This window comes from Clupea harengus, chromosome 5 (genome assembly GCF_900700415.2).
Source record: "Clupea harengus chromosome 5, Ch_v2.0.2, whole genome shotgun sequence".
Lineage (NCBI taxonomy): Eukaryota > Metazoa > Chordata > Actinopteri > Clupeiformes > Clupeidae > Clupea > Clupea harengus.
The window spans coordinates 419,865-435,000 of record NC_045156.1 but is presented as its reverse complement, the minus strand read 5'-3'; the positions used below and the strand labels follow the sequence as shown (position 1 = coordinate 435,000).

The following is a 15,136-nucleotide window of genomic DNA, read 5'->3' as shown; positions in this document are numbered from 1 at the left end:
ATTCTGTATCCTACCACCTCTTGTAAAGTAGGACTTTGAGCTGTTGGGTCTCACACTATTCTGAATATTCCTTCAGAATACAGCATTGTGGGCCTTCATGTCCATGTAATGTAAAGAGTGCTGGTGCCCTGGTCCTGACTATTTCTGTTGACTGGCAGGCTAACAATTTGAATGGCAAAACAGTGTGTCTCTCTCGGTCTGTTCCCGTCAGTCTCCCTCTCTTGATGTGAGCAAACCTGTGTTTCTATTGTCAGTTAATGTTAAAGCACTACAGCTACTTTGTTTCAGATGTAAATCCATTTCCATGTTGCATTCATTGTTACTCTTCCAAGGTATCTGTATGCACTCCATGGTGACCCTGTTTTATCCTGTTTGATAGCGCCACGTTTTGTGTACGCAAAACACACCCATGGCTGACCCTATAGCTCAAATATTACTATATACTATATGTGATACACAGCATGTTGCAAAGCAAGATTTATCCCAGTGTAGCGTGTCTGTTTAAATGGATGGGAAGTGAAACAGTGAGCTGATGCAGGCTGTGTTTCCCCCCCATCACCAGTGGTCTGCCTGGGCACGAAGAACGGCCTGAGTATGACGGGCTCCACTGAAGAGCAGTACAAACGCCTCAAGGAAATGTACACCGGTTGCGAGATCGTCATGGGCAACCTGGAGATCACTCACATGGAACACACTCGCAACCTCTCCTTTTTCCAGGTGAGTTGTGGGTATAGGGACACGCGCTTGTGTGAGGCGCTGACTCACTCTGAGGTGTTTCATGTGTATGTGAGTATAAAGGGCATCACTGTAGATGACTGCAGTGCAAGTCCAGCCCAATGTTAGGTCACAGTCAATACGCTGAGCTCTCAGTCTCCACTTGTTCCACTTCAGACTAGAATGGAGCATATGTGTGCATCTATGGAGATATAAGGGTGTCATAAAAATCACAGAGTTGTAGGGTGATATTTAAAGGATTTGCTGATTTGCCTCAGTAATTAGTAAGTTTTTTGTTAGAAGCACTTAGTGCTTTTAGGCTTGCATAGTAAAAAAACATGTATAAAAAGAATTCAAACTTCATTTCAGTTTAAAATGGTTTTGTTTGTCTTTCTTGAACTTATCTAATCTTTCGTGGCCTTCTTTTCTCCGTCAGTCTATCAGGGAGGTGACTGGGTACGTGCTGATTGCCCTGAACCAGCTCAACCGGCTGCCTCTGGACCACCTACGTGTAATCAGAGGGACTTCTCTGTACGAAAGCAAATACGCCCTGGCTTTGCTGGTGAACTACCAGAAGGACGGGGTTTATGGCCTGAAGGAACTGGGGCTAACACACCTCACTGGTACATAGTGTGTATATGTATACAGTATGTATGTGTGTGTATGTGTGTATATATATCTATATATATAGCCAGTCATATGCATCAATGCACAGGCACACCTACACATGCTCGTACACCCACCCACCCCACCACAGACACACAGACATGCACTCTTGACAACACACACACATACAGAGAAAGAGAAAGATCATAGAGAGAGAGAGAGAGAGAGAGAGAGAGAGAGAGAGAGTGTGTGTGTGTATGTGTGTTCCAAGCAGACAATTCAGGTGGATGTAACCGTTGAGATTCTCACACCCACTGACTAAAGCCACACCCCTCATGTGTCACACATGATAGACAGTTTAAGGGGGCTTTTGGGTAAGGAGCAAGTTATGTGTGGGTGGGCAAGTATGTGTTTCTAACTGACAGTTCCTCTCAGGATAAATCTTTCCATTTTACTGTGAGTAGTAGGAGAACATTGATCAGATATACTGCATAACACACACACACACACACACACACACACACACACACACACACACACATTGTAATAACTACTGTAGCTACTACAATAATGCATGAGGTCATATCATACTTCAGTGCATGCCCACACTTGTATAAATGAGCTAGTTATTTTAAGTAGCTCGTCTGAGCCAACATTTTTGTCTGTGTGCCTGGGTGTGTGTGTGTGTGTGTGTGTGTGTGTGTGTGTGTGTGTGTGTGTCCATATCTCCTATCCTTCCTGGCTTTCTGCTCCATCCATCTATCAACAACCTCACTTGTATCACCCCTTATACACATAGTAGAGGCACGGTTCACAATACATAGATTTTCATGATTCTTTTCCTGTCGTTACTAAGTACATGGAGACAGCTTCAACACACCATGCTCATTCATCATCTCTTTCTAAGGAATACTGAAAAAAGTCTCTGCAGGTATCCACATTATATTGTTGTCAAAAACGCCTCTATTGATAAACTTTGGTTTGAATTTTTTTTTTTTCGGTGCTTGATATCCAACAGAGATTCTGAATGGTGGCGTTCAGATAATCCAGAATCAGTTCCTGAGCTATGCACCAGAGGTGAACTGGCAGGACATAGTGAGTGGGGCTGAGGTCACAATCAAGGAGAATGGCCCTCAAAGTGAGTATATCCTTCTCTTGCAGACAGCTCCGCAGACTGTCAGGCTTCAGTCATGCAGCCAGCCAATCACATGAGGTTATAAACAATCCACTTCCTGTCTTGCAGTGCCATGTCACCAGTCATGTGAGGGGCCGTGCTGGGGCCCTGGGAATGACTCCTGCCAGATTTGTGAGTGAGCTCCTGTCAAACTGGGAATGAATCACATATACACAGATGTACACAACCCCCTCAGACACACACACATAAACACGTGCACATACACATACAGATACACATACACATACATACACACACACAAACACATATACACACCACCCATATACACAACACCCATACGCACATGCACACATGCACACACTCATGTGACAGTCCATCTTGGCTTTCTGTCTCACAGTGACTAAGACGGTGTGTGCGCCTCAGTGTAATGGCCGCTGCTTCAGCCCCAGCCCCAGTGCCTGCTGTCACATGGAGTGTGCCGGAGGATGCTCAGGCCCCCTGGACACAGACTGCTTTGTGAGTCAGTAGGGCAAAGCTCAGTACACTCTCACATGCACACTCAAAGAAATCGTGACTATTAAACGCAGCTGATCCAGCATGCACTCACAGAATAGGAATGTATTTATCAATGTACTATATCTTCCGTAGAATAGTATTACAGTAAAGTATTTCATGATCTCCCACCTGTCCACTCATTGTATTTGCTCTATCACTTTTTGTGTATATCTGTGTGTGTGTGTGTGTGTGCGTGCTTTTGTGTCTGTCTGCATGCACGCACATATATGTATGTAAACTGACTGCCTGCATGCTCATGCCTGTGTGTTTGCGCGTGTGTGCGTTGTTTGCGGTTTCTGTCTTCAGGCTTGCCGAAACTTCAACAACTCTGGCTCCTGCGTCTCCCAGTGTCCCCAGGCGTTCATCTACAACAAAGAGAAATACAAGATGGAGGCCAACCCCAACGCCAAGTATCAATATGGCTCCATCTGTGTCTCTCAGTGCCCCAGTAAGTGCATGGGTCCACTCTCCGTGCCCAGCCTGCCCTCCCTGCCCACCCAACCAACTACAGCTTCTGTGCCTAACACTTACCACTCACCCACTTACATGTCAGAACCTATGGGTGTGAGGAGCTTGGGATTATTCTGATCATTTCAACATAAACTCTGACATTATAGTTCTGACATTCCAACATAATTCTAGCTTTCTCATAATTTCTCAAAATCTCTCTTTCTCTTTTTTCTACTTTCTCTCTCTCTCTCTCTCTCTCTCTATCAACTTGTCTCTCTGTTATTGATTGTTTTTGTCTCAGCAAACTTCCTGGTTGATGGTAGTTCTTGTGTGAGCCGTTGTCCTCCAGACAAAACAGAGGTGGAGAAGGAGGGAATGAAGAGGTGTGAGCCCTGTGAGGGCCTCTGTCCAAAAGGTCAGACTCTCATAAACACACACACACACACACACACACACACACACACAGAGACAGACACACACACACACACACATACATACACACACGTGTGTGTACAGATAATTACAGAATTGTAAACCTCTGATCATCTATGCCATTCTCTTTTTTAGCTTGTATGGGCACTGGTGGTTCTGAGGCTCGCCAAACAGTGGATGCCCAGAACATTGACAGCTTTATAAACTGTACAAAGATCCAGGGCAGCCTGCACTTCCTGGTCACAGGCATTGAGGGGTGAGTAACCCAACTCATTTCACACGCTTCAGACTTTTACATTTCAGTCAGAAGGACAGTGTGGCAAAGGGATATATATTGTTCAAGGCCTGAAAGATCTGAATGGTAATTTTTTTTTTTTTTACTTGTCAGCATTAACTGGATTGGTACATCCTTCTTGAACAGAATTCATCTGGAATTTCTTATTTTGTTGTGCCTTAATTCCTTGATTTTAATTCTCCTCTGTACATTACAGTGACCCATATAAGAAAATCCCTCCTCTTGATCCAAACAAGCTGAAAGTCTTCAGCACCGTCAGAGAGATCACAGGTGAATACATATTTGGTGTACCAGCATATGTCAGTTTGTATAGCTGTGCGTGTGTGTAACAATTTCATGCTGAGCAATCTTGCTTTGGTTGGCAGATATCCTGAGTGTGCAGTCATGGCCTAAAGAGATGCACGATCTGTCAGTGTTCTCCAATCTGGAGACCATACAGGGCCGGACCCTCTTCAGGTAATAGCACCAACCTCCTTCATCCTCTAGTAGCTTATCACCCTTGTCACGCCTAATAACTTCTAAGCATCTATGTGAATGTACAAGATGTATGTGTGAGAATGTGAGCATGCTATTGTATGTTTTACATCACCTACTAATGGTCATTGTCTGATATCCAATGTCTCTAATCGAGAGTTGTGCCCCCTCTCTGCCCCCACCTCACCTCCTCCCCATTCACTGCTGTCTAACAACCCCTCCCAACAGAGGAGCAAGCTCAAAAAGGTACACAATGATTAAGGGATTACATACTCACTGTTCCCACTGGCAGCTCATGGCAAAATCTTTACAATAACTGAAATGTTATCTGCATGTCACCATAACAGAACTTACTGTCCAAAACAATAAAGGGGCAATTTTAGGGTGTGTAAAGTTCAGTGGGTATAGTTTTCAGCCACCATAAGTATTTACAGTGTGTTAATGAGTTAATGTGTGTGTGTGTGTGTGTGTGTGTTTGTGTGTATACAAAAGTTCTGTTCTCATGTCTTTCCTTGTCCTCTCTCCCCCTCTCACTTCTAACTCTGATTGCACCTGTCCATCCTTGCACTTTTCCCTGTTACTCCTCCTCTTCTTCTCATCTTCTCACCTCCCCTGTCCCTCACGCTCTATTCTCTCTTTGCCTATGCCTCTGCTGCCATCATCCTCATCCTCAGGGGTTACGCCCTGCTGGTGATGAAGATTCCCTCGCTGACGTCGCTGGGGCTGCGGTCCCTGCGTCAGATCAATGATGGCAGCGTGTACATCACGGGGAACAAGCAGCTGTGCTTCTACGACACCATCATCTGGAGCCGCCTCTTCAGTGGCCACCGCAGCCAGATCAGAAAAAGGCAGAAGAACCTGGACATCAAGGAGAACCGGCCCGAAGAGCAGTGTGGTGAGTGAGTGTGTTGGGTGTGTGTGTGTGTGTGTGTGTGTGTATTTCTTATATAGGGGCATGGGTTTTGGGAAAAGTTATGGTCTAAGAATATTCTAAATGATTTGATAAAGTACCCATTTACCCTCTGTACCCTTGATCTTTGCTTCATACGTGTGCATGTACAGCTCTGAAAAGAATTAACAGACCACGCCAGATTTGTCCTAAATCGGCATCTCTATATGTATGGCAGCCATTCCATTCTGGTGACACAAACACACCTTATTTTACTTAATGAGGTACTGATTATGATTATGTGATGACCTGAACCAAATCTTATTTAACGAGGGTAAGTATAAAAACCACTGCTGTGGTCATCACTGTCCTCTTGCTGTAGGGCCAGCTGGATGGCAAAAACTGAGCGAGTAGTAGCTCAAAAGGAATTGGAATTTAAAAAAATACACTACTGACCTGCCGAACACTACTGACCTGCCAAACACTACTGACCTGCCAAAACACTACTGACCTGCCAAAAGAGTTTTTGAGCCAAAAGTTTTGAGGAAAAATAGGGTTCAATTTTGGCTTTGCTGGCAGATAATACAGTGAGTCAGGTTACTTCAATCCTTAAGATTTAAAAGATGGTGGATCATAAGAACAAGGTCAAGCAACAGACATTGGGGACAACAAAGCTACAGACCGGCAGAGAGTGAAAACGACTCTCCGACGACTCATTTGAATATTATTCAATAACCATAGGATGACATCAAGTGACCTACAAAAAGAATGGCGGGGGTAAAGTGCATGGTGAGGACAGTTCTAAATAGGTTCCTTGGGGCACGGCTGAAGTCGCGCCTAGCTACAAAAAGGCTTCTTCATCAATAAAAAGCAAAGAAAAGCCAGGCTGAGGTTTGCAAAAGACCATAAGGATTGGACCTTAGAGAACTGGTCGTCTAAGCGTTAGACAGAGACCTGGAGAGGCCTACAAGCCATAATGCCTCGCATCCACTGTGAAATTTGGTGGAGGATCGGTGATGATCTGGGGATACTTCAAGGCTGGAATTTGGCAAATTAGTCTTTGTGAAGAACGCATTAATCAAACCATGTACAAGGTTATCCTGGGAGAAACTCACTTTCTTCTGCTCTGACAATGTTCCTCAACTCTGAGGATTGGTTTTTCCAGTAGCACAATGCTCCATGCCACACAGCCAGGTCAACCAAGGTGTGCATGGAGGACCCCCAGATCAAGACCCTGTCATGGCCAGCCCAATCTCCAGACCTGAACCCCATTGGAAACCTCTGCAGTATGTTTAAGAGGAAGATGGATGGTCACAAGCCATCAAACAAAGCCTAGCTGCTTGACTGTTTGCACGAGGAGTGGCGTAAAGAACACAGCAGTGTGAAAGACTGGTGGAGTGCATGCCAAGACCGTGATTGAAAATCAGGGTTAATCCACCAAATATTGATTTCTGAACTCATCCTAAATTAAAACATTGAGTTGATTTGTTTAAGATTGAATATGAACTTCTTTTCATTGCATTATTCAGGGTCTTTTTTGTTATTTTGACCACTTGTCATTTTATGTAAATAAATGCTCTAAATGACAATACGTTACTTTTTCATTTAGGAAAAATGTTGTCAGTAGTCAACAAAAATGTATAGGTAAATACATACCTATAAATAGTAAAACTATAGAAACTGATGATTTTGCAGTGGTCTCTTCATTTTTTCCAGAGCAGTATACATGTATGTGTCAGTGTAAGTAAGTAGTGTGTAAGTGTGTGCATGTTCACCGATGTATATATATTCACACATATTCACACACTGTTCTTTGTTTGTTTGCTCGTGTGTCCCCAGCTGCTGATGGGTATGTGTGTGACCCCCTGTGCTCGTCTGAGGGCTGTTGGGGCCCGGGGCCCGATCAGTGTTTGTCCTGTCAGAACTTCAGCAGAGGGGGAGTGTGTGTGGATGAGTGTAGGTCCCTCTTTGGGTGAGTTCACAGCTTTAGCAACTCTTCCTCCTGCTTATATGACTATTGTATGTCACGTCTATGTTTGTTTGCCACGGGCTGATACGTGTTAATTATTAAGATTTAATATTTGCTCTCTCTCTCTTTCTCTCTCTTATCTTTCTCTCTCTCTCTCTCTCTCTCCCCTTCTGTCTCTTTTTCTGTAGAGAGGGCCGTGAGTTTGTTGGACTAAATGGGGAGTGTATGCCGTGCCATTCTCAGTGTCAAGTTCAGGAAGGACAGCCCACATGCACTGGCCTGGTAAGAACACTTATTTTACATGACTGCTTCCTTGAGGGAGTTCTGTTATTAACATTGTATTTAGGTACATTTCATTTCCTGGTTTAACCACATTGGAATTGATCAGATGGAACAGATAGAATTGTTGTTGACTCAATGGTCTATCCATAGCAGTCTAACTATAATGCAATGATCTGCAGTAGACACAAACTCTTTTGCAATCAATTTGAGACTTTCTTCTGAAAATAATAACAATAATGGCATTCTTACAGCATGGTTACAGCATGGACCAAGACGCTAACAACTGTCTAAAAACTAAAAATCACCCATTTCAATGTTTTTGTTATCCTCTATTCTTCTCTTCCACTCCACTCTCTCTCTCTCTCTCTATCTGTCTTGTCCTTCCCTTGCTCCCCTCCCTAGGGAGCTGATAAGTGTGAAGTGTGCGCCAGCCTGAAGGACGGTCCACACTGTGTGTCGATATGCCCCAAGGGAGTGATGGGGGATAAGGGCCTAATCTTTAAATACCCCAGCACCCAGAGGAGCTGTGAGCCCTGCCATCACAACTGCACCCAGGGGTAGTTATAAAGCATGTTTATTCCATAGTTGATGAAGAGAAAAAGGAGGTCAGATGAGTCAGATAAACTCTGCTCATGTAGAGAATAATTATACGTGGATGACTACAGTAAGTAATCTGTGCTGTTCTGTTTCAGATGCACAGGGCCTAAACTGAAACATTGTCTACGATCGGTATCTAAGTGAGTATTGCCCTCTAGTGGCTGGTTGTAGAAGTGAAACTGACTGCGACAAAAAGGAAATGGTGTATAGTACAAAGGTTTGTAATAATACCATCTCATTGTCCTCTACAGCCTACCAGTGACGGGTATAGTGCTGGGTGTTATAGCAGCTGTGGTGGTGGCCTTGTCAGTCTTTGTTATGGTCATGATTTATCGTCGCAACCTTTCCATCCGACGCAAGCGGGCCATGAGGAGATACCTTGCGAGAGGAGAGGTGTGTGTGCATATCTGTTCACTTGACCACAAACTTTCACACTTTTCTAAGTTTAAATGGAGTTGTATTTGTGCACTGCATTTATATTCACTTATAAGACAGACCACATGAGCTAAAGATGAATACACATGAATCTACTTTTTGAAACTTAACTATGCTTTTTGGACCATATCACACTCCTGCTAGAGCTTCGACCCATTGGAACCTGGGGAGAAAGGTGCTACGGTTCATGCTCGTGTGCTAAAACCATCAGAGCTACGGAAGATCAAACTGCTGGGCACTGGGGTGTTTGGCACAGTACATAAGGTACATAGGACATCCAGTCGTAACACCAGTTTGACCAGCCTTTCTGTGCATTAGTATGTTTTGAAGCTGACGATGTCACTGCTTACTTCTGTCCTTCTCCTATAGGGGATATGGATACCAGAGGGCGACACAGTGAAGCTCCCGGTAGCCATAAAGACTATTAATGACCGAAATGGCAGACAGAGTTTCCATGAGGTCACAGATGTAAGATCTAGCTTCACTAAATCATACACCATCAGCCTAAAGATACAACATCACATGTCAATACAATTAAATACTCATGTCGTCAAGTATCACAACTGTATATGCATCGATGATATGTTTTTGCCCACTTTCTGTGCTAAATTTTAGATGAAACATTGAGTGTTTGATGGCCACTGATTTGTATTATGTGGAAAAAAGGGACAATTTATGAAAAAGTCCGATGTTAACATACCTTTTCAACTGGATCCACAGCACATGCTGGCAATCGGTAGCCTGGACCACCCTTACATTGTGAGGCTTTTAGGCATCTGTCCAGGTGCCAGTCTGCAACTGGTTACTCAGCTCAGTCCCCAGGGGTCTTTACTGGAACACATTAGGCAGAGACGGGACAGCCTGAACCCACAAAGATTGCTCAACTGGTGTGTGCAGATTGCCAAGGTAAATTGTTCTTTAGCATCTTTATGTCTCTCTGTGTGTGTGTATCATTAGGGCGTGTATTTGCTGTACACGTGTTCCTCATCAGCATTTCCTGTTGTTTTTCCAGGGCATGTATTACCTTGAGGAGAAACGCATGGTTCACCGAAATTTGGCAGCCCGGAATGTTCTGCTAAAGAGTGATTACCAGGTCCAGATTGCCGATTATGGCTTAGCAGACCTGTTGTTTCCAGACGATAAAAAGTATGTCTACAACGAGGCCAAGGTAGGCTACACTCCGCCAGCTATATTGTATGCGTCACTATCTCCTTAGTGTTCCATGGAGAGATACATGACAACTCAAACTAAGACAGTGTACCTTTTGGAGCAAACATAAAGCATTTACCATCCACTAAAGGTACCTGACTAGGAGAAGATGCCCGTTTCTTCCTCATTAAAACATAAAAAAACTAAATTCTGTTTCTTCTCAGACACCTATCAAATGGATGGCCTTAGAGAGTATCTTATTCCGCCGCTACACTCATCAAAGTGATGTCTGGAGCTATGGTAAGTGCTTTTAGTGTGAGCAGAGTTGTATACATACATAAGTTATTGTTTACATGAGTGTATCTATATCTCACCAAAAAGACAAGTAACTTTGTCCCACTTTAAGTGTCCCAGAACAGCATAAAACAGTGCTTTTGACCTGCAGGTGTGACTGTGTGGGAAATGATGTCATATGGGGCCGAGCCATATGCATCGATGCGACCACAGGAGGTACCAGACCTTCTGGAAAAGGGGGAACGTCTGACCCAGCCCCAAATCTGCACCATAGAGGTCTACATGGTCATGGTCAAATGTGAGTCATGATACTTCCAGATATTTCTCTGCAGCAGAATGTGACATTTGACAGTGACATTTAGTCCTGCATGTGCAAATGTCTTCTTGCCTACAGCACCTCTACGAGAACCTTTTTTTTTTTTTTTAAACCTCCCCTTTCCTTTAACAGGCTGGATGATAGATGAGAATGTGCGACCCACCTTCAAAGAACTAGCCAATGACTTCACACGCATGGCAAGAGATCCTGCTCGTTACCTGGTCATTAAGGTAAGGAAAGTGCTCTGAGTTCAAGGTGTTCGCTTTGCTCATGGGAATATAATACCAGCTCTTAGTTCCTCAACCACACCACTGTAACACTTAAAAACTGAGCAGAGCAAACAGCTCTTCTGCCAAGGCCACTATGTGAAGACAATTTAGCAGTAGTTGTAGCATGATACTACTAGGCCACAGTACAGAGCCAGTGATGTACATACCTGTCAAGTAAACATGACTGAAATCTGTGAGATCAGTGATTGAAATCTGTGAGCCCCCCCCACCGCTCACACATACACACAAAAGAACAAGCACATTGAAAGCTCACTGATGCATTTGTGCTGCATCTTGTAAACAGGTCTATGTCTAAGAAGTTGTTCAGTGCTGACCCGAATATTGAAACATTGTTGACTAAAGTAACTGAGATGCAGACGCAGTGAGCCGCTCAGTGAGAACACAGCAGTCTCTCACTCACACACTGCGCAGCATTCTTTTGGACTTGTTATTACTATTCTCTGCTCGAGTGTGAAAACCTGTGAGGTCCCTGAGATTCAGTGAGACTTGAGAAATGTTGAAAATCACAGATAAAATGTGAGACTTGACAGGGATGAATGTACTGTGTTTATTTATATTCCTCACCTGCAGGGGGATCATCATTTGCCCGATTCTGCGCCTGATGAGCCCTTCCAGGGAGGGACAGAGCTGGATGTCCTCAGGGTTAGACGGGATGATCAGGAGGAGGAGATCATAGATGATGAGAGAGTTCCAACTTCCCTGTACTTGTCAGCGTCCAGGAGCCAGTCCCGTTCTCTTCTTCGGGCAGAGAGCATCAGGGTTAGCATTTTGGCAAACATATTGTCTGGAGAGCATGGAGTACCAGATGGCTATATTTACTCTTTCTGATTCTGGTCATCCGTCATCATTGAATGTCTCCACTGTCCATGTTTCATCGTGCCCCGTTCTGTTTTCTCTCTCTTCGTCATTTCAGGCCGGTTCAAGCCCTCCTGGTTATCTACAAATGACCCCTGGTGGAGATAGTCATAGCCAGGTATGTGTCACCAGTCACCTTGGGCCGATTACAAAAAATAGTTTTGATTGTTGGTTATAAAGCTGTGGTTTTAAACTTTTTTTTGTTGTAATCTTGGCCCTCTCTCCGTCCCACAGGCAGCATGGGCATCCCGCGCTCGCCTGAACTCTGCCCGCACGGTGTCCGAGTCCTCAGAGGGGCGAGGCACCATGGTTGAGGTGGAGGTGGAGATGACCGAGGACTTTCCATTCCACGGCAGTCTGAGGAGGGCGCGTCATCGTGAAGACAGTGCCTACATGTCACAGAGAGACAGCCTATCAGGACTGCAGGACACGCCCATCCCTGACACACCCTCTCCAAAGACAGATGGGGAGGAGGACCAAAATGAATATGTCCTGCCTGGGCACCTGCATAGCCCTGAGAGAGGTGATTGGGGCGATAGTGGCTCAGGAGGTAGAGGTGTCGTTCGGAGGGTTGCTAGTTTGATCCCAACTCCTGCTCATCTAGTGTCGAAGTGTCCTTGAGCAAGACTGAACCCCCAACCGCTCCCTGTGTGCAGGTTGGCACCTTAGATAGTAGCCTCCGCCATCGGTGTGTGAACGGGTAGATGTCTGAGGCATTCATCTGTAAAGCGCTATATAAGTGCAGTCCATTTACCATTCTTCAAACACAAACAAATACAGGCCTTAGGTTCACATGGGCACACAGTTTATGTCTATTTATTCTTATTCGGTCACCCTTTATTTGGATGGTTCCTTGCAAGATGGTTCCTATGTACAGATGCTCAGATTATGAACAAATATCCGTTGAAACTTTGTTAACTACAATTTACGGTTAAGGTTAGGGTTAGCGGTTGGGTTTGGTTAAGGTGATGTTCAGTGAACAATTAAAGACTAAACTTCATCAAACCATATGTAAAGTCTCTTTATTCCAATGATCCCAATTTTTAACCCCTTTATTATCCTTTCAGACACCCTACTTTCATCCAGGGAGGAGTACGAATACATGAACAAACCGAGCTTCTCTGCCAGGCCAAATCGGGAACGCCGCCGCCGGCTTCCATCTGACAGTAGCTACAGGTCACCAGGCTCCCGCCATACAGCCAAAAGGTCATCCATTGAGGGTTCGGAGAGCAGCGGGGCAGTGTCCCAGTTCTCCACGGACGACCAGAGTCGAAGTGAGGACGAGGAACTCCGAGACGGCGGATTCCTGAACTATGAAGGCGAGTACGTGGACCCAGAGGAGGAGCAGCAGGCAGCAGAATACGAGTACATGGACGTGCGGAATGTCGGCAAACCAGAGGCAAACACGGGCCCAACTGGCCCCCTTAAATTTGACTTCCCAAACGCAGGGGCCAGGGTGGAACTCACGCCAACCATTGAAACAGACTGGTTAGAGGATGATGGCGATGACGAATATGTAGAGGAGGACTACCAGTACATGAACAGGCAGACAAAGCTGAAAGGGAAGCTGGCGGGAAAAGCGGGGTTGGCCTCAAAGGGGTTGAGGGGGGGCAAAGGGGATGCGTGTGAATACGAGGAGATGGAGCGTCTTAGCGTTGGTGCCGCAGCTGGAGCAGGAGAACCTGTGGAGTACCAGAACATCCAGAGTGAGGAGGATGAAGGTGGAGCGACACCCACGGCTGAGGAAGAGCCAGAACCTTGTCAACTCGCAGGAGTTGGCCCATTGGTTAAAGTGCGGGCAGGAGTTGGGGTCGGGGAGCAGGGGGGAGATCAGTCCTTTGACAACCCAGACTACTGGCACAGCAGACAGTTCAACAAAGCCAGCCCTGTGCGTACATAGATGAAGATGTGAACAAGAGACAGAAGAGTGTACCATGTCTTTGTGATTATGTACTTACAGGCATACGGTTGATATGCGTGTGTGTGTGTGTGTTTGTGTGTGTGTGAGTTTGTGTGTGTGTGTGTGTGTGTGAGGGGGGGGGTATGTGTGTGTGTTAGAGAGAGAGAGAGAGAGAATAGCTTAAAAGGGAAAACAAAGATCAAAAGAAAACTCTTCAAACAAAGTTTACAAAAATATATATTTTTTAACTTGGCACAAACCGTGATTCTTTCATAAAAAAGAGTAGAATTTATATAGACAAATGAATTGTCAAGTCATGCCACACTGAGCCTGAAATAAAAGCAATCTACCTACACAACCTGGTGTGGGAAGAGCCATAGACAAGACATTGAGACAAGAGTAGATGGTGCCCAGATGGTGAGTGTATGTTTTGTTTGAGTCTGAAGAAAGTGCCACAGTCATTTGGGAAGAGCTATAAATATTGTTGTATGTACAATCTATATGTAATGTATTATGCAGGCAAAAGTAGCAATCAGTCAATTTAGCACCACCTTTAGGATAGTGCAATCAATTAACCTCTCAGGTTCATACAGCTTCAATCAGTCTATGTTTACAATGTCTACTATCTGCAAACTGTGGTACATGTTAGTTAGTTAAAATCATCTCACACTTGGGAAATATTTGGATTATCCAATGACAAGGGCTACAATTCATCAAATGAACCATATAATGCAAACCTTTGTTTTTCATTCATAACTGTTCATTTTCACAGTGAGGTATAAGGACAGATGATGTATATTATCTTCCTATGTCAATAATGATTCAGGGTATCTGTTACTTTATACTCATCTATGATGCTTCCTGTATTGGAATTTTTTTTTTTTTTTTTACATTTTGAGTGTATTTCCTTGTAAAGCACAGTTTGTAGCCTATAAAATGGCCAGCTAACAAGCTAACAATTTTGCTCACTTATCAAGACAGATGGTGTATTTTTCTGTACTATAATAGTATCACTCATTGGTGGATCTCAGTGTTTTATTTCTTTTTAAATAAACAATCAAATAAATGTATGCTTGTTCCCTTTTTGACTCTCCATCAGTAAAAGGAGATACGAGTGATTCAAGGATGTGTTAGGTGTGTCTCAGGAGTGAACTAGAAGGGCATTCAGAGCCATTTCGTGTCTGCATATTTGGCAATGCTAAACTTGCAAAAACTGAGCAGGATGACAGAATGTGCAACATTTTACAAACGGCACCTTATATGTAAACAAAAGCGGGAGAGAATACTGTAGCGTGAAGGGGTAGCCTACTGAAGAGCTTCTGTGAGCTGATGTTAATGACGAGACTAAGTAGTTAGAAATGCTTCTCGTTTATGTCTAATGTTTGAGTGGGTACCTGTTATCACTGAAGTCCATGTGTTGTGTTAGTTGAATGGCTTAGTTAGCCCCACTTATGTTAACCTGCCTGCCAGTTAACCAGAGGTCGTTGAGTCAGCCTCTG

General features: G+C 44.3%; 1 protein-coding gene across 2 annotated transcripts in view; it reads left to right on the top strand.

The window, feature by feature from the left end:
- The window catches only part of erbb3a (erb-b2 receptor tyrosine kinase 3a), a 20,958-nt gene extending 6,251 nt beyond the window's left edge, over positions 1–14,707 (top strand). The window contains exons 2-29 of one of the 2 annotated variants that reach the window (XM_042707747.1): positions 563–717; positions 1,151–1,337; positions 2,339–2,458; positions 2,564–2,626; positions 2,853–2,971; positions 3,317–3,458; positions 3,762–3,875; positions 4,028–4,148; positions 4,384–4,457; positions 4,553–4,643; positions 4,890–4,907; positions 5,336–5,556; positions 7,390–7,522; positions 7,708–7,801; positions 8,204–8,358; positions 8,494–8,538; positions 8,650–8,791; positions 8,978–9,097; positions 9,203–9,301; positions 9,554–9,739; positions 9,846–10,001; positions 10,207–10,282; positions 10,428–10,574; positions 10,725–10,822; positions 11,453–11,641; positions 11,796–11,855; positions 11,972–12,260; positions 12,805–14,707. In XM_042707747.1, coding sequence (XP_042563681.1) covers positions 563–717; positions 1,151–1,337; positions 2,339–2,458; positions 2,564–2,626; positions 2,853–2,971; positions 3,317–3,458; positions 3,762–3,875; positions 4,028–4,148; positions 4,384–4,457; positions 4,553–4,643; positions 4,890–4,907; positions 5,336–5,556; positions 7,390–7,522; positions 7,708–7,801; positions 8,204–8,358; positions 8,494–8,538; positions 8,650–8,791; positions 8,978–9,097; positions 9,203–9,301; positions 9,554–9,739; positions 9,846–10,001; positions 10,207–10,282; positions 10,428–10,574; positions 10,725–10,822; positions 11,453–11,641; positions 11,796–11,855; positions 11,972–12,260; positions 12,805–13,637 — 4,247 coding nt within the window. In that variant the 3' untranslated portion in view covers positions 13,638–14,707. The remainder of the gene's footprint in view (positions 1–562; positions 718–1,150; positions 1,338–2,338; positions 2,459–2,563; positions 2,627–2,852; positions 2,972–3,316; positions 3,459–3,761; positions 3,876–4,027; positions 4,149–4,383; positions 4,458–4,552; positions 4,644–4,889; positions 4,908–5,335; positions 5,557–7,389; positions 7,523–7,707; positions 7,802–8,203; positions 8,359–8,493; positions 8,539–8,649; positions 8,792–8,977; positions 9,098–9,202; positions 9,302–9,553; positions 9,740–9,845; positions 10,002–10,206; positions 10,283–10,427; positions 10,575–10,724; positions 10,823–11,452; positions 11,642–11,795; positions 11,856–11,971; positions 12,261–12,804) is intronic. The other variant, XM_031567199.1, reaches the window with a different exon arrangement.
- The last annotated feature ends 429 nt before the right edge of the window (positions 14,708–15,136 follow it).